The sequence below is a fragment of the Chiloscyllium punctatum genome, chromosome X (assembly GCF_047496795.1).
Source record: "Chiloscyllium punctatum isolate Juve2018m chromosome X, sChiPun1.3, whole genome shotgun sequence".
Taxonomy (NCBI): domain Eukaryota; kingdom Metazoa; phylum Chordata; class Chondrichthyes; order Orectolobiformes; family Hemiscylliidae; genus Chiloscyllium; species Chiloscyllium punctatum.
The window spans coordinates 20119794-20147334 of NC_092791.1; the positions used below are offsets into that span (position 1 = coordinate 20119794).

General features: G+C 39.2%; 1 protein-coding gene across 1 annotated transcript; it reads left to right on the forward strand.

Annotated features, from left to right (window-relative positions):
* Positions 1-486: 486 nt before the first annotated feature.
* On the forward strand, positions 487-25866 carry LOC140471129 (prostaglandin E synthase 3-like). The gene is made up of 8 exons (XM_072567018.1): positions 487-656; positions 16681-16794; positions 21244-21313; positions 21815-21913; positions 22181-22273; positions 23364-23426; positions 25001-25028; positions 25121-25866. Coding segments are annotated over exons 1-8 (489 nt in total). The 5' UTR covers positions 487-654; the 3' UTR covers positions 25141-25866.
* The last annotated feature ends 1675 nt before the right edge of the window (positions 25867-27541 follow it).

Below are 27541 nucleotides of genomic sequence, written 5' to 3' on the forward strand. Positions count from 1 at the left end.
CACTTGGAAGTACAATGTCCATTCTGTACAATATAGAAACAGCGATTTTGAGCAGAGCAAGATTCCAGAACATGAAATACGCTGATCAGATCAGTGAAATTGGTGACTGCTGGATGGAAAATTCGCAGATCAAATAATGGTATGGAGTTTTAAAGGTCAGCCCCTTCGTGCTGTACTGAAGTGTGGAGTCAGTTCAGATTGTGACTTAAATTCGGGAGTTAGGCTAAAATGGACGCTGTTATCTTATGAATTGCTGGACGCTGAAACATGGTAACGGCGTTTTCAATTAATATGCAAAACATGTGCCAGAAGTGAACCGATCTCGCTGTAAACAATTTATCCTGACTCATTACCTTGGATCCTAAAAGCGCGAACAACCTTATAAATAGGCACGCGCGAACTTAATTGACAGCTTCGAGTGAGGAGGAGGGACCTCCGGCCGAGCCTTGGCGTCGCAGGCGACCAATCACCGCGACACATGGACGCACGATTCACGTCGTAACCATAGCGAGTGGCGTGTGCTGCGTCACTTTGTCTGGGCGAGGTGGAGAGGAGGGCAAAAGGGGAAAAAAAAAGCCAGAACGCGGTTCTTTGGACGCTGTTTAGTCTGGTGAGCTCCCGACAACTGAGTACAGGTTGAACCACACAGCAGCCATGTAAGTGATAGTTTAAAAATCGACTCGAACGACTTTGTTCGACAGCCAGTGGCACTTTTATCTACCGTGCCCATGCGATGTGGGATACTGGGCCAGGCGGTGGGAGTTAAGGCGCTTTTTCGCTAGCCTAGGCCGCTGCAGTGTTTTTTAAAAAAAACCTTGAATCCAATGGGGAGGAAGGGAGGGGAATTCCTCATACTGGATTAAAATTGAAGTTGAGGCTACAACGATTTTATATATTTTTCCCCCTTTGGTATCCAAAGTATGCAAATCTGTTTGAGCGTGCTGGCGAATTTATTCAAACCCAATCTGGGGTGGGGGGGGGTTATGTCTGCATTTGCGGACTGTAGTGGGTTTAATAGATTTGCTGTTAGATTCTCAATGTCCAAAATAATTTTGCGGTCGTTTGATTGTTTTATTTTTGGCTGGGGGTGATTGAAAAGCCCCTTTTTTGAGTCGCATTAAAAAACCCGCTCTCGACTTGCTTACACGTGAGTGGAAACGCACGGCAGACTTGCGGGACTGTCACGTCCCAGCGCAATTAATTCAGTTTTTATCGTTGAATTAGGCAGCTTTTTACGATAAAGAAACATGTATATGTGTTTTATTCATTCTTCTCACCTGATCTTTTACCGAGTGAACCAACAGCACCGAACGAGGCGCCGGATTCCGAAACGATTTGAAGGAACTGCGGTTTCTAGAAATTTCTCTCCCGCGCGCGCGCACGCGGGCACACGCACAGGCATTCTAAACTATCACTAATTTTGTCGGCGTTTGTTTTTAAATCTTCAGCGATTTTCTTTACTATTACTTACTGCTACTAAAGTGCATTTTTGTTTTGCTGGCGATCTTTTCATATGGTGACATGATTCAATGGGAGGTGTGGAGAAGTTAGGCTGGTTGCGCAATGTTGGAGGAGCCGCCATTTAGCGCAGACTCGCAAGCTTTTCCTCGTCCAATGCATTCTTCACTGCGCACACGATTTTTTTTTCTGTCTTCGTCGTGTTTTTTTTACTGCGGCTTTCAGAGTGTCCCTTACTTCGATTCTGGAAATGTGCATGCTTGAGTTTTTCCCTCTTGACAGGCCTTGTGCGCACAGTACGAGAAAATCCAGAAACTTCGGTGGACCACAAGTGTTTTATGCTTCACGGAAGACTTGTATGACGCTACGTATTCTATCCGTTTGCAGATGATTTGAACCAGTAAATGTTGCTGCGAGCGTGTTTGTAACCCAGGGTACCAAGCAGTCTGATTTTTTTTCTATTTATTGCAAGAGGAGCATATTTTTAAAGTTATTCACCCTGTCAGTGGAGGCACAATTTGAAATATACATTGGGAATAATCCGGACCTTGCTGAGGATACAGAAAAGCTAAACTGGAATGTTGCTGATTGGGAAGTGGGTACTTTATTTGGGATTAGTTACTCTGGGGAGGGGACATGGACATAGCTTCAGCATGATCTTCTGTGAAGAACAGAAATCTTAATGAAAGCAGGCACAGACCTGATCAAGAGTCTGAATTACTGTTTCGGATACTTTTTCAGTTGTGAAAAGGATGGTATACCAAGTTCCTCTTTGGCTAAAATACCAGTGATGGGTGACAGATGGTATAAAACTTGGAACTAATCAAATTGAGGTGTATACACACAATCATTTGACTCCTTCAAAAAATGAATTATTAAAAGATGGTTCTGATCTCTAGTAAAATTACTTTCAGTATTAAAGATACATCTGGCAGAACATTTTAAGTTTAACTTGGGAATAGATCTAATTTGTGACTAATTATTTTTAATAAATTAAACAATTTTGCATAACTCAAAAGATCACTGCTTTTTTTTTTAGTGGGTTGAGATGTCTTTCATATTTCTTCATAAATCCAATTACTAATGCTAAGACAAGCAACCTGAACTTTTGTCTGCACAGCATCAGTGCTCAAATGTCTTGTTTCCAATAACTGGATACTTGGTCGTATGTCCCTCTCTGGGCTTTGCAGAAGGTGCATTGTGAATGATGGTCTAAATGAGCCCATGGACATAACGTGTATGGGCTGTGGGAGGTTCTCCAGTCCATAATTGTTCTTCAACAGTGGGGAGAGGAATGTGCGCAGTTGTAATATCTTCCAGCTTGATGTACTGCTTATTTTGTTTCTTTGGCTTTGTAGTCTGTTTGCCAGCCTAGTGACATGACCATAGGAAGATTATCGGGGTTTTTTTATTCATTGTGGCAGTGTCGCTGGCTAGGCTAGCACTTATTACATATTCCTAATTGTCCAGAAGGCAGTTGAGTCACCCACATTGTTGTGGGTCTGGAGTTGCATGTAGGCTAGACCAGGTAAGAACAGCAAAATTCTTTCCTGAAAAGCATTAGTGAACCATAGGTTTTTCTGACAATTGATAGCAGTTTCACTAACATCATTCAAACTTCAGTTTCAGATCTTCCACTAGATTCAACTCACCATCTATTATGGTGGGATTTGAACTTGGGTGTCTGGATTAATAGTCAAACATGATGATTTGACCAATCACAGAACAAATTGTTCAGTGCTAAACTTAAGGTATAATGTTTTGAGCACTGTGGGTCTTGCATAGTTATGCTTTATTTCAGATGGTCAGATTAGGAAAAGAATGATGGAAATTGTTTTGCAAAGCCAAGGACCTAGGATGCTGCTGGTTGACTTTAATTTAGTAAATTTAGAGGTGCATTCCTAACTAATATTTGGTAACTTCATGGGGAAGTGGTTATGACAGAGGTTAACCTCCTGCTTCAATACTGTAATGTTTTAAATAGAAGAATCAAAATGTTGCAGTTGTCTGAGATCTATGCTTCATCTTGCATTTAATCAATTGTTTTAGCTACAAATTCAGCATTGTAGTTGCTGTAATTTACTGCTCTGCATTGGCTTTACGTGCTCAGCATAGTCTAAGACTTCTGGCTTCCTCTGCTATTTAACCAATTATGGAGTATATTCAGCACTTTGTACTTGTAGGTGTACAGCTATTTTGTTTGCTTATTTTTTTTCTGCAGTTCAAATATTTTTTTTATTTGCAATTGTATCTGACCACGTTGCATTAAGTTTGACTCATTAATCTGGCCTGTAAGTGGATATGGTCATAGCACCAAGCTCTGTATCCCCAACCCATGATTTAAATTCACAAGTGTTCATTACTGTTTACCTTTGATCTAGTTTCTTTCCCATGAATGCCATATCTTTGAGTTTAAATGGCCTTTTGATATGGAATTTTATGAAAAGCATTTTCAGCTAAGAAGCTTGGTCAGACATCTTTTCCTTGACCACTTAACTAGGTTGTTGCAATTCTTGTTTCTCATTGTGCTGCAAGTGAAACTCAATGCAAAAAATCCTTTGCTCCAGATTAAAAATTTTTTGCCATGTGGGATTTGAATCAATGTCCCTGAACATTCGAGTTTTGGGCTGCTCGCCTAGTGATATTACCACTATGCCCCATATTCCCTAAGAATATTCCTCTATGTCCAAAAATGCTCAGTTTTTCATGTGGACCACCACCTGTAAGTCGGTGTTTCCAGTTGAGCCTGTTAAGGGTAATGCAAACCAAAGGTATGGGAGGGAGTTAGGTGGAGGGGGAGGAGACTAAATCAAAATTGAGTTGAAGGGAAAAATTTTAGAGCTCTTATATGTGGACTGTTCAATAACATGGAGTATCCTTTTAAAAGATGGGCAGATTGAAACCTTAATGGCTTAACATTTCGTCAGGTGTACAGCATGGAAGCAGACCCTTTGGTCCATGCCAATCAGATCCTAAATTAATCCAGTCCCATTTTCCAGCACTTGGCCCATATCCCTCTAAACCCTTCCTATTCATATACCTATCCATATACCTATCCAGGTGCCTTTTATGAAATGTTGTAACTGTACCAGCCTCCTCCACTTCCTGACAGCACATTCCATACATGCAGCACCCTTTGAGAAAAAGTTGCCCCTTAGATCCCTTCCTCCACTCTTCTCCTCCTGCCCTGCCTTCTAATTCTGGACACTCAATCCGGGGAAAGGCCTTGTCTATATACCCTATCCACACCCTCCATGATTAAGCCTCTAAAGTAGAGCCTCCGCCTCTACTCCAGGGAAAACAGCCTAAGCCTATTCAGGCTCTCCCTAGAGCTCCTGGCCTTCAATATTTGTAAATATTGAGAGATCTTTAAGTTTCACAAGTCTTCCTATCAGAGGAAGACTAGATTTGTGCACAATATTCCAAAACTGTTAACCAATGTCCCGTACAACCATAACATGACCTCCCAAACCCTAGACTCTATGCTCTTCTCCAATAAAGGGAAGCCTATTAAATGCTGCCTTCGCTATCCTTTGTATCAGAGACTCCACTTTCAATAAACTATGAACATGCACTCCAAGGTCTTTGTCCAAGGTATTTGTTGCAGGTGTGGTTGATCCCAGCTAGGCTACTTTTGCCTAGATAAATTAGATTCCCTAGTGTGGAAACAGGCCCTTCAGCCCAACCAGTCCACACCAACCCTTTGAAGAGTAACCCAACCAGACCAGTTTCCCTATGACTGATGCACCTAACACTATGGGCAATTTTAGCATGGCCAATTCACCTGACCACATCTTTGGATTGTGGGAGGAAACCTGAGCACCTGGAAGAAACCCACAGAAACATGGGAGAATGTGCATACTCCACACAGTTGTCTGAGGCTGGAATCAAACCTGTGACCCTGGTGCTATGAGGCAGCAGTGCTAACTGCTGAGCCACTGTATTGCCCTTAAAGAAAATTCTTTAATGTTAATGACTAGATGGTTTACACTGGTTTCTCTCTCAAACAAAAGGTCTGGGAAATCTAATGATTAAGCTTATACCCCAGCATGAGTGAGGATGGATGGTTAGCTTAGTTTGCATTAGAGATGGGGTGTTGAAGATAATGTCTTGTCAGCTCAAGGATAAGGAAGCTGATAATATACAATGGAAGTAGTGATACTTTGGACTTGGGAACGAGCGTACGATCAAGATTACAGATTTGATATGTTCAAAAGATGCTGAGGAGATTATTGCCTATGTGACTTGTGAACAGACTTAGATTGCAAATTGTTTTTCTTTCTGACATATAATGAGAGAAGGAAGAGAGGCAAGAGTACAATTAAGCAAGGCTTGTGGAGCAGGCTGAGTATTTTCTGTAGGTGACATGGAAAACTTCAGTTGGAAAGTTTGTACCACCTTGCCCATTTCAATTTTGGAAATGTGGGTTGATTGGTGCAGTGCCATAAGGAGAGTTCTGTTCCGTACTTGTGAACTATCAGATTGTATCTTGGAATGTTGGTGTCACCTCTAGTAAATAATACAGACATTTTACTAATGTGAAAGAGAATAAAATGACAGCATATGGCATGTGAAAGTTCTGGAATTTGTTCCAAGAAATTGCTGGCATTATTTTGTAGGGCTCATTTATTAACAGCACTTTTGGGGATCAATGCAATCTTAAGTTCTTGGGGGTTCCTTTTCAGTTGTCTTTGATAATGATCAGTTTCAGTTGAGAAGTTATGGTGGTAGTGAACAGTTTGCCATTTTGGTTCTGGGATTAGATATGTTACTGAGGCCTCAGCACAGCCCTTGATCAAATCCATGAGTCAACGATTCATTTCTCCAGTTTTAATGTAAAAAGATGGTAGTTTGGATGTTTGAAGCTGGAACAGTGGAGGTTTCAGCCTTAGATTAATGGATTTACTTGTATTTTAATCTTGATAGTGTAGTTGCATCAACCACTTGTGCATTTTTAAGAAACACATTCACAAAGCAGACTTTAAAACTTCTCGAGCCATTTTTTGTTTCCTTTGTGGATTTTAGGTTTTAAAATTGTCTATTTTGCTGCTACTGTGCATGTTGCTGGCTGTCAAAAATGGCCATTTACTTTTAATTTTCAGTTCTTTGTATCATATGCACTTTCCAATATGGCCAGAGTTGAGCTGATTCAGTTTATTAAACAGTTTGTTCAGATGGAAAAACTTTGACTCAGCCTTATGAACAGTAGTAGTACGTACTTTGACAGTTTAAGTGGGTCAGCTATAGGTTAACTTTAATCCCAAAGTGGTAATCTTGCTGTAATCCAAGTTTTGCATTTTGATCTCCCTGAAAATAACTTGTTTCTTTCCTGCCTTGTAGAGCCTAAACATGCTTAGTGTGAAATACTGTGTTCTTGATGACAAAAGTATCAGTGCCTCAACTTTTACTGCTAGAAGCATAGTATCTGGTATATATTCTACGAAATCAAACTTGGCTACAAATTTCCAAAAGGTGTCCCCACTTAAGTCTTTGGCACTACCACATTTGAAGACTGAATGGGTCTTCGTATTTGAATTGCAGGGTGCAAATCTTTCCTACAGTAATCAGTTTCAAGCTCTGTTTGTTCAAGAGGATGATAAGGTAGAAGCCACTGTTTCACACTCACCTGGCACTAAAGTATTTGAATAACGTTTGGAAACTGGGACAATGGATGTAAGTGGTATTTCAAAGTAGTCATCTAGTGTCAACCAGTAAACCAATCTCAACTTGACATATTACTGTGCGCAAATTAGCTGCTGCATTTCCTGCATTGTGACTGTCTATAGTAGTTAGCTAGCTCTGGAGCAGTCATGTCTGCTTGTGAAATGAAAAGTGAGCCTCTTTCAGAACTTGCTGTATTAGCTAGGGAGGTGTGTGTTAATACACTAGGTAGAGATGGAACCCAGAGAGAGAGAACAGCAGTTGCTTAGAAGGCTGCAGGGTTTCCAACTGGAAAATTAAGTGGTAGTCTTTCAGCTTGCAGAACCAAAAGACATGTGCTGGCTGACCAGGGAACACAAGTGGCGGGCAATCAGAAGTTTGGTTCCTCAGTGGTTGCCTGGTCTGTTTTTCATCTTGAATGTAGGGAATTATTGAACAGTGAGTATAGTAGACTAGATGGAATAGTGCAGATAAATCACTGCTTCAACTGGAAGGTATTCTGGGGTCTTAGAGAGAGCAAGTAAATGGGCAACTGTTAGACCTGTGATTGCATGGGAAGGTGTTGGGAGCGGAGGGGGATGGACCCAGTGTCCTAGAGGAATAGTCCCTGTGGAAGACTGACAAGGGAAGGGAATGTGGCTGGTGGTGGCAACAGCTGGTAATTTTCAGATGTGCATGCTGGTGGGGTGCTAAGTGAGGACCAGCTCTGAGGGTCACTGGGTGCAACATTAAATCAGCAGTACCTTTTGGAAATTTTTTCCAGCATCTGCATTTCTTAAATATGTTGCTGCTTGAGGTGTGATGTAACTGTTGGTTGATGCTATGGTGTTAGGCTATCATTCTAGCCTATTCAAATGCTGCCCTAATAAAAGTAGTATTACACCATTCTAAATATGCAGTGGCATTTTAAGTGGAAGTAAGTGTCCCCAAAATCTGAATTGTTGGGATTTAGTTCTGGACTAGGTTGTGGTGTAAGTACAGTGAGATATTAGATCTGTAGTTAGTGTGCTGTCTGTTCTGATACTGTATTTGTGCTGATTCTAAAATTGCTTTCCATCAATGATGTAGCAAAGTTTTGATGATGAGATTTTAATACCTTCTATTGTGATTCTAAACCCATTGTCTCGTGCGCAAAACTTTGTACGCTTTTAAATCAATTTGACTAGTACATGAGCTTTAAAGCACTCTCTCTAGTATAAATCACTTTCCCCTAGCCAAGAGACTGAAGGATTTCTAGTTTTAACACATCTGGCAAAGTTTACCTTCTGAAGGTAGAGAAAAGCTACAATTTTAAATCAGTAAAATATGGCAGGTCATATGCTCAAATCAGGCTTCTCTATATTTGTACTGCACCTAGATCTACTGGTGTACCCATTCTCTTCTCCTCTTGTCCCATAGAAAGTTTGCACTTGACAGTTCCCCTTTCAGCATTTTGTCTTAACCTAAAGATTGGAGCATTGATTAGTTGGATTGTTTTAAGTTATTGCAATACCTTCTGATTGGTGTCCTTTCCCTCACTTGTCTGAAGGTGGGAGTGTCAAGACTTGTGACCCTTTGCTCTGCCTGAGATCTTTTGAGGAACACTCAATCCACCAGACCTCAACCAATCGAGCTATGGTAATCATTAACAGAGTGGTGGAGTGGCTGAGAAAAAGCAGCCTCCTGTAGCACAAGTGGGCCTAGGAGTGGTGATGGCCAGCAAATCGGCATCCTAAAAAGGCACTGCTAGGCACTAGTCAGTGTAGGCAGGATAAAGGAAGGCCCCAGCAGCTAGCCTGGAACCTAATGAGCAGCAGATCTGAAGACTTATGAGCTCCAGAGTGTTAAACAAACATTAAGTTGCTTTATTTAAAAATGTAGGAATATGGCCACAAGTTACAGGTGGTACTGTCTTCAAGTTCAAAGAATGTTTAATTCAATTCCTACAAACATTTAATTCTAGTTTTGACAGATGAGGGAATTTGTTTAAAAGGCAAGATTTTCAGGAATGCAACCCTGACCTAGAGTACTGTGCATAGAATATTTTGGACTACCCCATAAGTGGCAACATGTTTAATTTTTATTTAAACTAGTTCATCTCAATCTTGATCAGTGATTCTTTAAGGCTTGATTTGAAGAGTCTTCCAAATGATAGTATGCTGCTCTAAACTGCAAGCAAAATTATATGCAACATGGCAAACCTAGTACATAACAGGCCAGAAACTGTCCATCTGTGACATCACAGCCAGCCTGGCTCCCATATGTGCTGCATGAACTAATGAGCATGGATGACATGAGTCATTAAGTTTTTGGCTAATATTTTGTGTTCTGTTACATGAACATACTTCTGCTATGTATTAGTAATTTAACATGCAAAAATTCCAACAAATTTCTTGCACAAAAGCAGTGAAATGTATAATTCTCATTGACTTGCTGCAAGTGAAATTGGATGGGGTTGGACCACTAATCCATACTACTTTGGTCATGAGCTCAAGAGGTTGCATGACTGTTCTGGCTTCACTGTGGTTGGTTATTTTCCTCTTGGTCTTTGAATCTAGTTTGGCACTGTCTATTATCTTGATAGTCTTAGTCTTATTCCATGTGGAGTCTAACCAATTTCTACTTTCAATTATTTTCACTAGAAATTGACCTAGTGCTTGGATTTTAAGTGGCTTTAATCAGTTACCTTGTAAGTGATTTGTCCCAGATCCCTTTATTCCCCTACTGTTTGCGGCCATTGAAGTGTGGCCTCGTTATGAAATATATAATCTTGTACTAAATGTATCAAGGCACTAATTGTCTAATAACTGCACCCACAATAAGTGCCATTTCAGTTTGCAGACAACATGCCATTATTCTACAAGAATTTGTAAGAATTCTTTAACTTGCTCAAGTGCTCTTGACTCCAGTTTTTCCATTTAAGCCATGACTGGGTTTTATCTCTGACCTGATTGGGGCATGCGCCAATCTATGACCATAGTAAACCCTTCAGTTCAAAGAATTAAACAAAGTTTAAGCATAACTTATTCACTGTGCTGGCTTTGTCTGGTTCTGGATAACTTTTGAGTAAGCGTCTATTTTTTTTTAACCATACTCACCAGATCCATGGCTCCCTAAAGATGTGCTCTTCAAATGTTAAAGTAACTGTTCCCATCCTTTAGCATTCTTGGTGTAATATTCACCTGCTCTGACTTATTTTAGGTAGACAAGGGGCTTTAATGATGCCAGAAAATATGGCTGGATCTATCCTGTGGCCCATACATCTAACTTTAAGCTTGGATAAAAAGAATTAAATTGAAATTTACATCAACTAGTTTCAGATTGGCAAGACTGGGTTTTAGTGCTGTTGTCTTAGCAGTGACAGTCTTAAAAAAACCTAATGCCTGGTTCATATCGTACCTTCTGAATTGAGACAATATGCATTTATGGATCCTGTTAAAGAAAGTCACATGAAGAGTGTCTCAGCCTGAGTATCTTATGGAAGGTGGGATGAGACAGGTCTTTCAATATTTTCACCATAAATGAACACTTATCCTGAGACTGTGCCCTCTTCCCAGACTGATGGGAAGATCTTTACATTTAGCCCTTAAGAATACTCTTGCAATGGGACCACCTTTCAGAATTCCAGAGTGGACTCCCAACCTTATTAATCTTTGCTCAAAGACTATCTGTCCAGATTGAGGATGAACCTAACGAATATTCTCTGGAGTACCTCCAATGAATCATCTTTCCTCAAGGGGACCCCTCTACTCCAAGTGTGTATCAACATTTGTACAGTTGCATTAAGACTTCCCTACTCTTATTCCAGTCCCTTTGAAATAAGGATCAACATTCCATTAGCCTTCCTGACAGACTTGCTGTGCCTGCATGTTTCATGCTCAAGTCCCTTTTTTGTTCTTCGTTCCAAGAACAGCTTCACATTTTTCCACTATACCTCATACCAGTTGCCTGCTTAACCCGGTCATTGTTTGTGACCTGTATCCCTCTTTCACCTTTCTGCCTGTATTTGGAAGTTTGGCTCATGCATTTTGCTTGCTTCCTCCATATCATATTAAATGGAACAGTTGCAGTCTACACTCCAGGTTACTAACCTGGAAGAATCCTTTATCCCAGTTGCCATCTGTCAGACAATTCTCTCTACCAATATACTACCTCCAGCACCATGGACTCTCAGGACTTAACCTTTTGAGAGGTATGTTGTTAACACCTTCTGAAAGTCTAAATAGGAACATCTTGTAGTTTCTGCCCACTCTGGGACTTCATTGCTAATAAGTCAGACACCAGTTTCTCTTTTAAAGAAATGCTAACTGCTTGATTAGATTTCCCCCTTAGTGTGCTGCTATTACTTTATTAGCAACAATAGATGTTAGGTCACATGCGTTTTTGTCTGCCTCCTTTTTGAATAGGAGGTCATGTTGAAGATGCTGATGGATGGGAAAACTGCCAGAATCAAAAAATTATCTCCCTGATCCATTTTCTAAGGGGTGAATGAACAGTTTGCCATCTTAACTATATATAGTCTTGTCAGTTATAGTCTTTTAATTTGCCATTGTTTATTTCTCTTTAGTCATCCTTTTGGATCCTGCATTTATCTTAGTCTTCAAGGCTATCACTGACTCTTGATTTTTTTTTTCTTGAACTTTTATCCTGTCCTTGACTATCCAGCCATGGTTTGTTTATTCCATTCAATTTCCCTCCATCCTGGGATATTTCTACTGAGTCACGAATTCTCGGTTCACCACTGCTTGCTTCTCTTTCTTGTTTTTAAAAAAAAACTGTCCACTTTAGCCAACTCTATCCCCATTTCATTGTAATTCCCTTTATCAGTTGCAGTTGTTTCCAATCCAAGTTTCTCTATTGAGCATTACATTCTATCATGTTTTGATCACTACTTTTAAGGCAAAACATCACTTACAAAGTCTAATTACCATTACCAGGTAAAAGATGACTGGTCTGGTTGATTTGATGACATTTCCCTAGGAAGCTATCCTTAATGCAGTCCCAGCTATTCTTTTGAACTTTAATCCAATGATGATTAAAGTCACCATAACTTGTAGCTTTTAGATGCACCTTTTATTTCCTACATTGATTATTGTTAGATACCCAAACAGTAGACCTAAGTCTCCATTCAAATGGACTAAGTCAAATCTTGGTCTGGCAACTGTCCTCAAGTGATGCCCCACCACCTTGTCGTTCTGAAAGGTGGAATGTCAGTGTTCCCAGTTTTGGTCTTGAACCCCTCAAATGGATATAAATTTCATTGGCCATAAACTATTGGTGTCATCAGTTTACGTACTTTATTGAATGCTTTGTGCATAAAGCTCAGTCTTTAGAAATACCTTTCTACTCCAGGTCAGTGTTTTTTTAAAAAATTGCCCCGAATTAACCTGTCTACTTTTGCAATTTACTAGCCTAATTTCTCTCCCTCGTCACCTTGCTTAGGTTCCCATCCCCTTGTCATTCTAGTTTAAACTAAATGTCCCAACCATACTAGCAAATGTTCATCCCAGAATATGCACTGATCCTGCCCAGTGTAACTAGTTCATTACACTGGTCCACACCCCCTAGAGCCAGTCCAATGTTCCAGAAATTTGAAGCTTGTGGTCTTCTGATTTGTATTTGTTAATATCTTTTGAGGTCCTATTTTTCAAACTTACTTCCTAGCTCCCTTTTAGGACCTTTTGAAAAGCCTGTGGCATCAGTAGTAATGTGTACCACAAGCGCTGGCTTGTTACCCTCCCCCCTCCAGGTCGTGTAACTGTTCCAAGGTATCGTGACACCAAAACTAGAGGGAGCATACCACCCTGGAGCTCCACTTGCAGCCACACAAACACTTATTAAATCCCTCAAGTATTCTACTTGCACTTTCAACTTCCCTCGGTGCAGCATGGCAACCGTGGTACAACAAATTTGGCTGTTGTGGCTTTTCAGAGACCCCATTCCTTGAACAGTCTCCAAAGCATTAGGGATTCTTGAACTACCGGTCTCATCCTCTTACTATGCCTGGTCGCCCATTCTTTTTCTGCCTGTAGTGTGACCACTTCTCTCTATGTTCAGTTTGAGATCGCTCCTGCAAACATGCTGACACTGGAAACATAGCTCTCTTTCCATCGAGCCAGAGGGGCAAACCATGACTGAGCTCTCCTAGAATGACTACATCTGTTTCTTAAAAAATTTAATCCAATCAAAAAAGTTACTTTAGGACCTTTTCTTCCCTTTTATTAATACAGAACTTATGAACCACAAAAAAGCAGTAATAGTAAGTAATCACCATCTCTACTGACCCAATCAGAAGCTTTGACTTGTTTTGACCCCCAGTGCTCTAAGCTAAAAATTCCAATTTCCACATACTTTAAAGAATAAGTGATCATCCTCCTTTTTTCTCCTAGTTGTACCAAATTCTAACTGCACTCTACTGCAAGCACTGAAAGTGCTCTCCTTTTATAGCCCCTATTTTAAAGCCTTTCGAAACAGCATTAAACCAGTTGTCTAATTAATTGGCTTCAGCTGAAAGCCTGTAAACTCTTGGTTTAAAGTTGCAATTCAAACTTCACCCAATTCAAAGAAAACCTTTAGTTGCTAGTTTTATAGAACCACTAGACTTTGAAGTTGCCTGTTAAACTTAACTATTCCTTAAAACCTACCACTTGAGACTCTCACCAAACTCCAGCAGTACACTGTCCTTTCCTGTCTGTCAATAAGGCCTGACAGTCTCTGTAAAATGAGAATTGGTTTGAGGTACACGCCCGCACTTTTGTGCTTTCAATAAAAATGTGCTAATGAACAGTACAAGACTATGTACAAAAGACAAATAATTTGGATATAGATTTGTAATTCTGTTATGTCACATGCTTACATGCTACCACACTACATTGGCACTATGGATGTGCTAAACTACATTTTTGGATTGATAGTCCTGAATTAATATAGGTTTTGTGAATATGGAAGATGCTGAAGTTGAGTAGTTGCCTGTTGTGGACACTGGTAGACCAAATCCTCTGCAGTCTGGTTGTTCTATGTTCCTTTGATTTTTTTTTCTCTCTCTTCATTCATAGGCTGAGTGGTGCTGACTAATTCAGCAATTACCCATCCCTGATTCACCTTGAAGGTGGTGAACTGCTTTCTTGGATCCACCGTAGTCAGTGTAGTTGAAGTAGGCCCACAGTGCCATTAGGATGTTTCTAATAGTTTTCCAAAAAATAAAAGTTGACTTATCAAATTTGTTGTCTAATTCCTTTTTTCTAAAAGCCATTAATTTCGCTGAAGTGTATTCTGAATATATCAGTGGAATTGTATACCCCAGTGTATTAGTGGGTGACATTTGATCATCTAGGTGGCCGTTGTTCACAAGTGAGCTTAAAGGTGTGGCACAGCCCATTCAGCTTGATGTTGATTTTGTTGCAAATGTACTTCATTGCAAAAGATATCTGTTTATGTAGATGGTTTGTACTGTATATTTGTTCATCATTGGACAGTGATCAAGTGTAGAGACTTGGTGCTTCTGAATGTGGCCATTGAGGAAGCTTCCAAATATGAAATATGTTAGAAATGTAAATGTTCAGATTTTGAATTGGTAAGGGTGAATCTGAGAGAAACAAATATTCTAGAGGTTATCTCATACCTTTTTTGGTGCTCTTCCTCTTCTAATGTCACCCCAATTGTTAAATAATGTAAAAATTCCAGTCAAATGCTGTGGTTTGGAGATGCCGGTGTTGGACTGGGGTGTACAATGTTTAAAAATCACACAACACCAGGTTATAGTCCAACAGGTTTAATTGGAAGCACATTAACTTTCAGAGTGACGCTCCTTCATCAGGTGATAGTGGAGGGCTCAATTTACAGTGTAATGTAACTGAAATTATACATTGAAAAATTGATTCTGTTAAGCCTTTCATCTGTTAGAATACAGTGATAGTTTCACTTCTTTCATGTGTAAATCACAAAACCTTTTTTAAAACGTTGCATTCTTGGGTTAGCTGTTAACAATGGTGTGGACCTTTCAATTCCTGTAACACCTTGTAGTTTCATGCAGATGTTTAACCTTCTGTGATATATGCATTCCATAACTAAGGGAGAACATTAGCCCTGTGACTTGGTTGTTGAACTTTGTATTGCAGATGGTTTTTGAGGACAGTTCTGTTATTCCTAAGGAAAACAAGGGTTAGTGTTAAATACTGAACCAGCGTTGGGAAGTGGGAGAATTCTAATCAGCCTTGGCTTAACATCTGTATTAGTTTAATATCACAGCTGCACTTCAGACTAGCAACTGAGAAATTTTAGATTACTAGTTAGGGCATATTAGTTTTGTGCTGTAACCATCTCAAGGTAGTTTGATATATTTTTGTGCTAAGCATTGGTGCAAGGAAAATCAGGATAGTTGACCAGCAGAACCCCAGGCTATTTGTTACCTAGGCTGAAACACTGCCACTTGTCCCACTCGGGAAAGTGTGTTTTGGGGTGGGGGGGGGGGGGGGGGGAGGAAGGATTCTGGTGGAACTGAGCCTGGAAAATTGTGCTTAATCTTCCATAGTTTTCCCGTATGGAATGTAATGTTCCACTTAAGTTATCTCCCATATCATTTGATTTGCCACTTGTAGCACCAAAGTTGTAGTAATGGTTGGGTTCTTCGGGTTAAGTTAAAGATAATGGTAATACTGTTCTGTCTTGCATTGCCCCATATGTGACAATTTTATTTTGCTTTTATGCAATCCTGCTTTTGATTTGAGGGATTTTGGTATATCACTCATGGGCATGAAGCCTAGGTGCTATATACAAGCTAAAGAGAATTCGCTTTATACTTAAGTGGTATGTTTAAATTCTGTAGGGTATTTGCAATGGGTTGTGAAATTGCATTTAGATCTCTGGTTCTGATTGCTTATCTCAGAGGATCTCTGGCATTTTGATGCATATGCCCATAGAGATTCACACCCCATTCAAATGGTTTTCCTTTAATTATTTTTTCCAAAGAATCTATTTAAGATGCCTAAAAATGGCAAAAATAACTTGGGTGGTTAAAAATGCTCACCCTGCTTATCAGTCATGTAGGGATTGCATGCCTCAGAGCTAACTGCTTCAAGATATTTTGTTTTTCATGTAATAATTGGAAGATATTACAAATTGCTTTAATTTTAATTGAAGCTAATTGCATAGCCAGAGGAAGTGCATTGTGGGATGATCTCAACATAGATGCTTGAATCCATGACCTCTTGAAACAGATGCTGGATCTCCCCATCAGTTCAATTGTTCTTGCAGCTTGGTCCAAAGGCCACTTATAGAATTATCAACAAATCAAACATCTTTGTTGAGATTGCTCCATGATGAACCCGTTGGCTATGCGGCCATGTCAGTGGCTGTTCATTTGCTCTGCACTTTTTTTTTTCTTGCCCTGTCTTTTTGGTCCAAAATTTGGATACCCTGGCTACTTTCAAATTTTGTTTTATTAGCAGCAGCAGAACCCAGAGACTGAATTGTACTGAAGTCACTCTGTTGGAATGTAAATACTTTTTTTGCATGTGGCTTTGAGAACTTGCAGTCTTTTTCCACACAAACCTTGTGATTGTTTTCACTCCATAATACTTTTAGGCAGCCAGCTTCTGCAAAGTGGTATGACCGAAGAGACTACGTCTTTGTTGAATTTTGTGTAGAAGACAGTAAGGATGTTGAAATAAATTTTGAAAAAGAGAAGTTTACATTCAGGTACGTAGTAGATATTCAATCCCATTTATGTCAAAATGTCTGTCATAAACTGAGGGACAACTTTATTTCAAATGCATTTGAAAAGAAATCTAGGCTGTTAGTCTGGTAATAGTTTCTCATTAGCACTGTTCACAAATAAGTAGCATTTTTGTTAAAAATTTCAGTGACCACCTCAGCAAAGATGTTGTATGCCTGAATATTTGTCACCAGAAACTATTAGTATAATCTGTGCTGGATTTTTACAATATTTTGAAGTTCAGTTTATATATGCTTTTCCATTTTAGAACATTAATTGTTAAAACTCATGGCCCATGAAAAAATTGAATTACGCTTATCCGTTGTAAAAGAATGTCATGGCACTGCGCAAGAGACTTATTTGATCAGCACTACTGTATTTTGCATGTCTTTCTGTCATCCTCTCTCTTTTTTTGTTTTTTCAATTGCTACCTACTGTTGCTTGGCTAAATGGGCATACCAGAGCTGCTATTACACTGGCTGCCCGAGGATGTGTGTTTCTGGCCTAGAGATATTTCCCTTAAATATTTCTCATCTTTGAATTCACATGGATATCGCTTGGTATAGCTTGAGACTGGCAAATCGGTGGAGAATCTGAATCTGCAACCTGCTCTAATAAGCGCAAAATTAGATGATCAAACTGCTATAACATAAGGGCAAGCTGTCACGTGAATTGCTGAACAAAATTTGTCAACTTTTGGAGAAAGGCTGAAATGTTGCAAACTGGAATAATTATCGTTTGGGAACTTCACATGGCTTGTGCATCTACCACAATGGCCATGCAGACAAAGGAAAAATATGTCCACTGTATGATTTTGTTTCATTTAATATTACCTGTGTTCAATTTTGGTCCAGAGTTTGAGTGACTAGAGTAGAATGCCAAATTTTGGGAACGTTAATGTGCTCTAGGTGGAAATTTTATTTTTGATATTAAATTTCTGCATTCTGTGCAGCTACATGGAGTGTAAACTTTAAACACCAATACGTATACTACTGTGTTGGGGTAATTATCATAAGTTGCCAGATTTTTTTTTCTAATTTACGGTCCTCCACCATCTTGAAGTAGCGGGTGTCGGGGCCTCCAGACAGTATTGTCACTATTTTTTCATTTTGTTTTCAGAAGCCTGGTGATTCTCGGCAGGTCAACACTTATCTTCCTGTTTGCTCACTTGACTTTCCTCCTTTTTAGCCTCCAATTATCCTAGGATGAGACCAGGAAACTATTGTTAATACCATCATGCTAATATTTCTACAGCATGAATGATGCTTTTGAAAGAATAGTTCTGCCTTTGAGTATGCAGTTCTGTTGGAACCATGAGGCTTAAGAGTATTAACATTTGAATTGTATGCTTGTCAACCAATTGTTAATTTTAAAAGTTTCTTAACTCTGCAAACAGTTGTAAAGTTGCCATAGTTTTATCAGACATTAGGGCTGCTCTCTCGCTGGGTCACCAAGCCTCAGGCAAAGAGGTTGAGAAGGAGAGTTGTTCATGGTAACCTCCAGCTGGTGTGGGAATTGAACCCATGCTGTTGATATCATTTTGCATTGCAAAGCAGCCATTCAGCCAACTAGACTGTTTTCACTTTAAAACCAGTGCACGCACTATATTTATAGATGTGAGTAACTGTTACTATGGGTAGATTATTTGACTTCTCAGATTTTCTTTAAATGTCACTAATTCATCTGACCAAGTTGCTGACCTGATCTCAGGTATTTAACAGGCCTTTGGAGCCCTCTGGTATCTTATTCAAATTAATATGCCTATTGAAAGACTTTTTTTTTGGCTTTGTTGTGCACTGCAGTGCATATTAAGAAAGTGGCAGCATGTGATTTGATGCAGTGAGCTCCTGAAAATGTAGGTATAATCATAAGTATAATGGCATAGTTTAAATAGCAGTATATACCTAGTGCTGCATATGAATGTGAAGCACCATCTTTGCGCAAAAGCTGGCAAACCTTTCCCAATCCTACATGCTGAAGGCAGTAGCAACTGCTATCCTGGCTCTGATATGCTAACAGCACAAAATGGGAATCAAACCTAGGATTTGTTTATATATTTTGATAATAGGTTGAGCTCTGAAGAGAGTCACTTAAATTTTAATTTTGACAGAATGAAATGGGAAGGTATTTGTGCAGAGTGTCTCATGATTTTCCCTTTGTAGAACTTGTGTAATAGTCACAATTTTTGGATTGATTTTCCCTTCTGCATTCCACCATTTGACAGGGAAGATTTTTCTCTCCATCAGTTCCAGTTTTTTCTTGTGCTGACCCTTGGTGAATGTGGCAGGTTTAGTTTGGTTTTGATGTTGCAGTTGCCTTTGAGACCTGGATGAGTCAACAGCATTAGCATAATATAGAAGTAGTTAACAATGCAAGTTATTTTCCTCTATTCATTTCCTGGAAGTCCAAATTATTGGAAGTGGTTTTATTTTAATCTACATGTGGTAATAAAATAACTCGTAAGTTTTTAAATATAGATTGAACAGGACAGTGTGGAAGTGAAAACTTGAAATAATGTGCTCTGGCTTTATTTCCACCCTTGCTTGAAAGTGAATTCTTTCCTTGGCCTCATTCAAACCAAAAGCAGACTCTGCAACTGGTTCGTGGAGCATCTGCGCTCTGCACACACCATCCAACCTGACCCTCCAGTTGCCATCTATTTTAATTTTAATTCCACTTCCCACTCCCCTGGCGACATGTCCTTGGCTGCCTCCATTGTCAGAGTGAGACCAAATGGAAACACAAGGAACACCTGATATTTCACCTGGGATGTTTACAGCCCAATGGACTCTGTATTGACTTCGCCAGTTTCAAAGTCTCTCCATCCCTAGCCTTATTCCATATCCAGCCTCACCCATCCTCCTCCCTTTCCTGACCTAACCTGTCCATCTTATGCTTACCTCTCTGCTCCATCCTTCCCAAAGGCCAATCGCAATAACTCCCTACCTGCATTCACCAATCAACATCCCATCTATCCTTCCCTCAATACTTCTGGACTCACTCTTCCCCATCCCCAGTTGTGTGATGAAGGGTTTTGGCCCAAACATTCACTTTGCTCTTCTGATGCTGTCTGACCTGTCCTTTTCCAGCTTCACGTCTATTGACTGACTTCCAGCATCTGCAGTTTCTTTCAATTATTCCCTGATGAAGGTATATTGACTCAGTTTGGAAATGCATTGTTGTGATATTGAACTGTACAGACTTTTGAGGTTCACTTCCTAACCTGCGCTGACTGAACACTGCAGTTAACCTAAATGTCCTCTAGTTAAGGTAGGGAAACCTGCCAAAGGACTTTGAAGTAACTGCCCAATGCCACTGTCCATTCCATGTGTTAACGTTGTACCAGGTGAATACTGCAGATGCTTAAAATTTACAAATGCAAAGTTCAGATGTTTCCTCACCAGAGAGCATAATTTGTTCATTTTTCTGGAATAAAACTTAATCAGCAATAGCTTTCAGTTCTGACAGAAATGGTAAAGTGCATGCATCATATTACTATAGGGGAGTTAAAGGGCAGGTCGATACAAGCAGAAGAATTAAGCTGACCGGTAAGTCTAATGGGGAAAATACATGAAAACTTAACAAAGCTACCACCCCAGTAGGACTCTGTTCTTTCTAGTCTGGCAGCTCGATACTCTAATCTGCCATTTTCACATTCCAATCAATTAATCTGAACTGGCAACATCCTTTTTGCTCTCCTCTTTGCACATGCACATGCACCCCCCACCCCACAACTGCATAAATACTACCCCCACCTTTCATATCAGCTTTGAAGAGTCCTCTAGGCTGGACTTTAGCTTGCTTTCTTTCCATGGGTGTTGCCTGACCCACTGATCACCAGCATTTTTTTTCCTTTCCAGTCAAAGAGCCGGTTGTACTAGCTCGATGGGTCTGCTAGTTGGGAGGGAAATCAACAGGTTGACACCAAGGATACAAAAAATCCTGAGGAGAGGATTAAAACTTGTTTTCGTACGTTCACTATGTCTGCTCATTCCTATTGTCCAATGAAAATACAAGCTGTAGTTTAGGTCTGATGTTGACTCGCGTGTTAGGACATTAAGACATGAGGACTGTACATGTCCTGTAGTAAGATGGGTTGCTGCACTTTGATCTTGTTTGGCTTCAACATGATAGACTAAGCCAATGCTGCATCAGTGGGAATGCGGAAGCAAGCCAAGAAACCTGACGCTTTGAAAATATTTTGGTATAAAGCAACATCTGTTTGCTGTAAAATTGCTTCATATTCTGTTGTATGGGCTTTCATAAATCTCTTAAGGTATTGTTTTGGACTGAGCATAAAATATTAGTGTTTGTTCAAATTTACTATCTAAATACAGGTTAATGTTTTTAACCTATTGCCTGTCTGATCTGTAATGTGTGCAACAACAAGATATTAAAATTCATTTTTGTGTGGCTTGTCTCTTTCCATGCAGCTGCCTTGGAGGAGCGGAGAGCGTAAAGCATTTTAATGAAGTTAATCTTTATAATGCAATTGACCCAAGTGTAAGTATTGGTGATCTTGAGCATAAATGAGCCAAAACAATATTTTGGTGTTCTTATCCCCACCCCCCCCCCCACCAATCCTAGGGCCACTTCTTAGCCAAAAGGGGAAGACTTATTCCCAACCTCTGCCAGTGCTATTGTTTCTTGTATTGTTAGAAAGACAATAGTAGGGCACCAACTTTTTTTTAAAAAAACATTCCCCAAATATCTCCAGTGTTTTAAAAAAAAATTATAAGTTTCATTGCATGAATTTTACTTAGTTGAGACTGAATTATTAGAAACACATTGTGATTGTTTTATTTTTATCTCCTTCCTTCTAACCCCCTTCACTTGCAACCCTTCTCCACCATCCCTGTTTTCCCTCTCAGCATAGAATTAACGTAATGCTATTAACTGATCAGTTTTTAAATTTGCTGGAATAGATATAGCTGGTGGAATAGAGTGTAATTGAACAGATCTATTTAATACTAGTATATATTGTTCTCTTAATATATTCCTTAGGATTCAAAACACAAGCGGACAGACAGATCTGTCTTGTGCTATTTACGAAAAGGAGAATCTGGTCAAGCATGGCCACGGTTAACCAAAGAAAAAGCCAAGGTAACTGGGATCATTGCCGCACTAACATTTGATAACAAAGTGCAGGAACTGTTCAAATCAGACAACACTTAGAGTGACAGGCATAGTTCCTACTCTACTCAGTTTAACTTTTTCTTTTTGCACAGACACTACAAGACCTACTGAATATTTCTAGCACTTTGCAGATTATTTTCATTGCAAATTTTAACCATGTTTTGGTTTTTATAATCTCAATATTTGTTCTTCATGATACCATATCACTTGCTTTCAATGATCACTTTTGTACAGCTAAACTGGCTCAAAGTGGATTTCAATAACTGGAGAGATTGGGATGATGATCCAGAAGAAGAAGATTTGTCCAGCTTTGAAAAGTTCTCACAGGTAGGAGCACCTGTGATTTTGGAATTAGGAGTTAGCTTTGTTGTTCCATTTGCACAACATCAAAAGGGATTGTCGTGACATCTTGTCAAATGTTGAAGCTATCGAATTTTGCAAAATAGGTGCCCTCATTTGAATACCTGAAGAAAGGAGCTTGATGTCCTAAGAAACAAACTTCTGGAAATCACAAACTGTACTCCAGTATTATCCATAAGCCCTTCATCATCCATCCCTGATGAAGGGCTTATGCTTGAAATGGCAAATCTCCTGCTCCTTGTATGTTGCCTGACCTGCTGTGCTTTTCCACCACCACACTGTCTACTCCAGTATAATATTAAACCAACTTGTTTCTATGATTCACTTCCTTTTGTATAGGTTCTACTGTCCACCTTTTTTGTTCATCTTTCTGTGTGTAATGCACCAGTGCATGCAATTACAAGTAACATTAATCCATAAAAGGGAAATTTGTATACAGTAATGTGGTAATGCTAGTTGTAAACTTTGCGCAAATTCTGTGTGCAAACTAACTCCAGACTATAATTATTGCACAATGGCATTGGATATGAATTATGTCTTGAATTTGTTGGGGTCAACAGGAGAGAACCTAATATTGAGAGGCAAACATTTTACCAGTAAACAAGACTATGAATAAGATCATTTTAAAAATTTGTAAAACCAGAACTGGTATCATTGATGAAGAACATTGTGTTGAATATGGTTCTGTGGCTGCCTATTGTTCAACCTTAATCAATATGGCTACTCATGTGAGACCAAATGCTGGTAGGCTGTTTGACTGTTAAGGGTATGGCAGATTTGACTGACAATGCTACTCAACCAAATCAATGTTCATTTTGATTAGATCACCAAATCCTTGTATGTTGTCCTCGGTCCCTTTTTGCTCATTCCCTAAAAATTATGATGCCCCAGTTGTGATCAATTCAGTACTGGTTAGGAATTGGTCTGGGTCGTCCTTGTCTGTAGCTCGGCACCAGCCCAACTTATCCCTTTAAGGTGCATTGTCAATATATTGCAATAGAAGTAATAACTAGATTTTTTTTTTAAAAACTTAACACAAAAAAAAACTTCTTTTTAGATGATGAACAATATGGGAGGAGATGATGATGGCGACATCCCAGATGTAGATGGAATGGATGATGTAAGTATGAAGATGCTGGCTTATTGAATTGTGTATTTTCAGCAGTAATTGTCAAATGGAAATTTGATTTATGGGACAATTTAGTGACTGTAAAGGTTATAACTGGATTCTCAAGGGTTCAAGTGCTCTGTTTCAACTGCCATTCAAAGTTTGTTACTTTTCTATAAACTTTGTGCATTGTATGTGTTAATATAGCTACGTTGCTTCTGAGGGCATAGACATCTCACTAAACCAGTCCTATTTCTTTTATTTATAATAGACTAGTTTGTGGTCCAGGCCATCCTAGTTGTGGAGGGGAATTTAAAAATGACATGAGGGGACATATTAGAGTAGGAATAAGTAGTGTTTTGAGAGTACATTGCCCTGTCCACATTCCCGTAATGCTATTCTTTTGTGTTCTTGTGTGCTTTTAAAGAAAAAGAAAACGGAATTTCTTCAATGTTGTAATACTAGAGACATGTTAATTTCTTCAGATACAAGGTCAAGGCAGAAATTTAAAGATGTTGACTTCAAGAACAATAGAACTTTGATACTATTTCAGCAGTTCTGTTGAGCACTTATTTTGTCTTTGCCAATCTTTGAAATTGAGTCACCTGTGTTGCTGCCTGATTGGTTGGCAGAGAGTTTGTCCTCTTGTTCCCTCCTTGAATTTGCTGTTTCTACTTTCATCAAGCTTCTGCTACCCATGCCATTTTCATGTGACTCTCCTGATTTTTTAAAAAAAGTGCTGTATAAATACAAGGGCCTTTTTGTCAAAAGACTGTCCAGTTGTGTTGGATGTTTTCACAGTTGAGCATTATTTTGCCAAGCACACAGTACTGCACTTTCCACTGACTTTGTGACTTAACCAAGTAGTGAGCTTATGGCTAGCTTTAGATATTAGGATAGAGGTAGATTCCCTGGAAATCTTGTGATGCATAAGATTATCCTTGCCACAAGGCCAGGCAGGCGCATGCACAGCTGCGGTTCTTAGTGTAGTATACGCATAGTTAGAGGCTTAGATCCAGTTTAAGTTTAAAAGGCAATCAGGGAAAAGATGACTGCATTACACTCGCCATGACATTTTGGGTGTTGGACACTTAGAGATTGTGGTTCAAATTGAATCATAAGTAAGCCATACTTGATCTAGTATTTTCCACTGTCTTGAGGGTAATTTATAGTGAGCACTTCAGCAACCCAACAGTTTAAGTTTGCAATTTTCACTTAACGTTTCTGGTGATGACTGAAAGAAATACTTGGTGTAGCTTGCAAGTTTGATAAATAAACTAAGGCATGTGAGGTAATCCTACAATTCTTCTCTCCTCTTTCCTCCTCTCTTTCCCTTCTTCCCCCCCCAGCCAACGAATCCAAGTTTCAGCTTGGATTGTGTAGCTGTGGAATGCCATAGTAATGTTTTACAATGGGGTTGGTGTGATTAGAAAGAATATTTGCTCTTGTAGTTTCTCTTGTCATAATACCTGGAGATAATGTGTCTGTATTAAATTATGGTACTTGCCCATCTTTAATGTTGAATGAATGTATCTGTACCAACCTATTTAGTAAATGGCTTTAAAAATTGTTTCCTTGCTCTTTAGGATGGGTCGCAGGACAGCGATGATGAGAGTAAGTTGCATTTTGGTCTTTGGTTTTAGAACAGACTAGTTTAATTTAAACTTTTACTGTTACTCAGGTTTGTTTTTCTCTTTTTTTTTCAGAAATGCCAGATCTAGAGTAAATGAATTGGGGGAAAAGGCTTCAGGGAATTGGAAGAAAAGCATTCATTAAACTGTTAATTTTTAACAAAACAATTATAAGTTGATAGCTGTTGAGGGCAGTGGTGCATCTTTCAATCCACTTTCAACCTGTTTTAAAGGCTTTTCTAGGGGTCGATGCATACCAGAGTATTGGACAAAATTGCTTACCAGTACAGTACAATAATCTGCCATTATGTACAGATACCAATTTTCCAGGACTTTGCAACAAAAAAAATTATTTATAGTGATCGGAGTTTGTATTGACTAATACTAAACCTTGTAGTCGGAAATTCCCATAAACCTAGCACTGAAATGTCTTCAGTATCAATAAAGTCACCTTAGTTAATTCTGCAGCAGTTAGGATGCTGAGGTTTTAAGGTTTTTTCCCCAAGTGACTTCATCCCTAATAATTGGTTAAAACTGTTAATGGTATTGGTTGACCCTTGAGCTTCTACATCTGTTAGTATGAAGAGTGATAAAGCTGTACATTGTCGCTTGTGGATCTTAAGTGGCTGTACATTTAGACGACCAAGTGTATTTGCACTGTCTTGAGTATGAATGCAAGTTTGAAGAAAATGTTAATACACTATCTTTAGGATGTATTTTGTGAAATCTGCTCAGTACAAGCTGAACCTCAATTTATGTCAAATGCAATGGAATTTTTTTTAAGCCTACAATATCTTTCTAATAAACTGTTAACACTTAAACATGCTGTGTGTTTTTTTCAAAAATAGACAAGAGATGGGACTTACGGATGTGAAAAGTCTTTGTCTAAAGTGCTTAATGAGATTACATTTAAAATGTAACAAATCTTTTCAGTAGTATGCATCACATCGATTCATGCATTGATGGCAGACTTCATTTTCTTTACTGCTCCCCCTCTTTCTTTTCTCCCCTCTTTTCCCCCCCCCAAAAAAAAACACCAGAAGGTGTTTGTGTGGCCTTTAGACAGCATGATTGGCAGTTCCCAACTGGAGATTGCTTGGGCATAACTACTTTTGACAGTTTTTAAAGCATAGATTTGACTTGTAGGCTGGAAGTTCCTTCTCAAAATATTTTAGAATGTGATTGACCAGAATCTTTGCTTTTTATTGCTCTGTTGGTCTAATGCAGAACATTAAAAAAAAACTTAGTTTAATCTGAAATAACTGCTTCCACAACTCCTTTTGATTAAACAGGCCTGGCATCAAAAAATTGATTTTTCAGCATTTATTTAATGTCTTGTATCTTCCTTGCATTAAATCCAATAAACTTTAGCATTTGTGCAGCATTTTAGTGTAGGAATTGTTCCAAATGCCCACAGGAAACGTTGAATAGGTTGCAGAGTTGGGAGGAGAATTAAAAGATATGACTGGTAAGCTTCCCCAAAGAGATGGGTTTTTGGGAAGGCTTTTAGTGGAGAAAGTGGATTGGGAGGAATTGAGAGAGTCTGTTACAAAAGGTGGAATATGGAGTGAATTTAACTCTAGACTGGAGTCTGAAACAAGGGTGTGTGAGTGGATGAGAGTAAGTTTCTAGCAGTAGTGACTATGGGCTGTTGAGGAATCTGTAGACTGGTGAGGATGTTAAATTTTGGTCGAGGGGCTATTATAAATCAGCAAGAGTTATGGTAAGCTTGTTGGGCTAGGTGCGAAATGGTAGCAGAGAACTAAGGCTGGTAAGTATGGCATTTGAGGAGTTCTATATTTGTCTGATCAGTACAAATAAAGTGAAATCCATGTCAAAGGGACAGAATACCCTAAAGAATACTTCCCAGTAGTTATTGGGAATGACCAGACCTGGTCCAGAGTATTTCGAAGCAAATTGTAGTGGGTTTCCAGAAGGAATTTTGAGCATCTGGTCGAGCTGGCTGAAAGTACTACTGCCCAGTGGGCTTTGGAATGCGTAAGTGCAGATTTGGAAAAATGCAGAGTTCTTGAGGTTTTGGATAGGGGAAAGTGAGGCTGAGTATTTTAACACATGAGTGGAGGGAGGTGTGTATTCAATAGAGATCAGCAAGTACAAGTGTTTAAGTGACCATTCAATGGATTTATCAGAAAATGTAACTATTCAGTTCATTATGCAAAATAAATCCTGATCTGAAATTTATATCCTGTATAATATGCACCCATAAAACAGGATGTCAAATTCTGTATGGTATCTTTTACACTATTCTGGGGACTTTGCCCTCAAACTTTAATGTTAATTAAGATTTGACATGACAATTTATGTTCTTGATTAGTTGTTGAACTGGAGAAATGGAAGTAGAACATCCACATTCCTGCCTTTACCACAACCCTTGATTCCGACTGATCAAGAATTGTGCATCTTGGCCTTAAAAAGGTATTGATGTTGAGAATACTGGTTTGAGACTGGAGTTGGTCTCCCTCAAACTGAATTGAA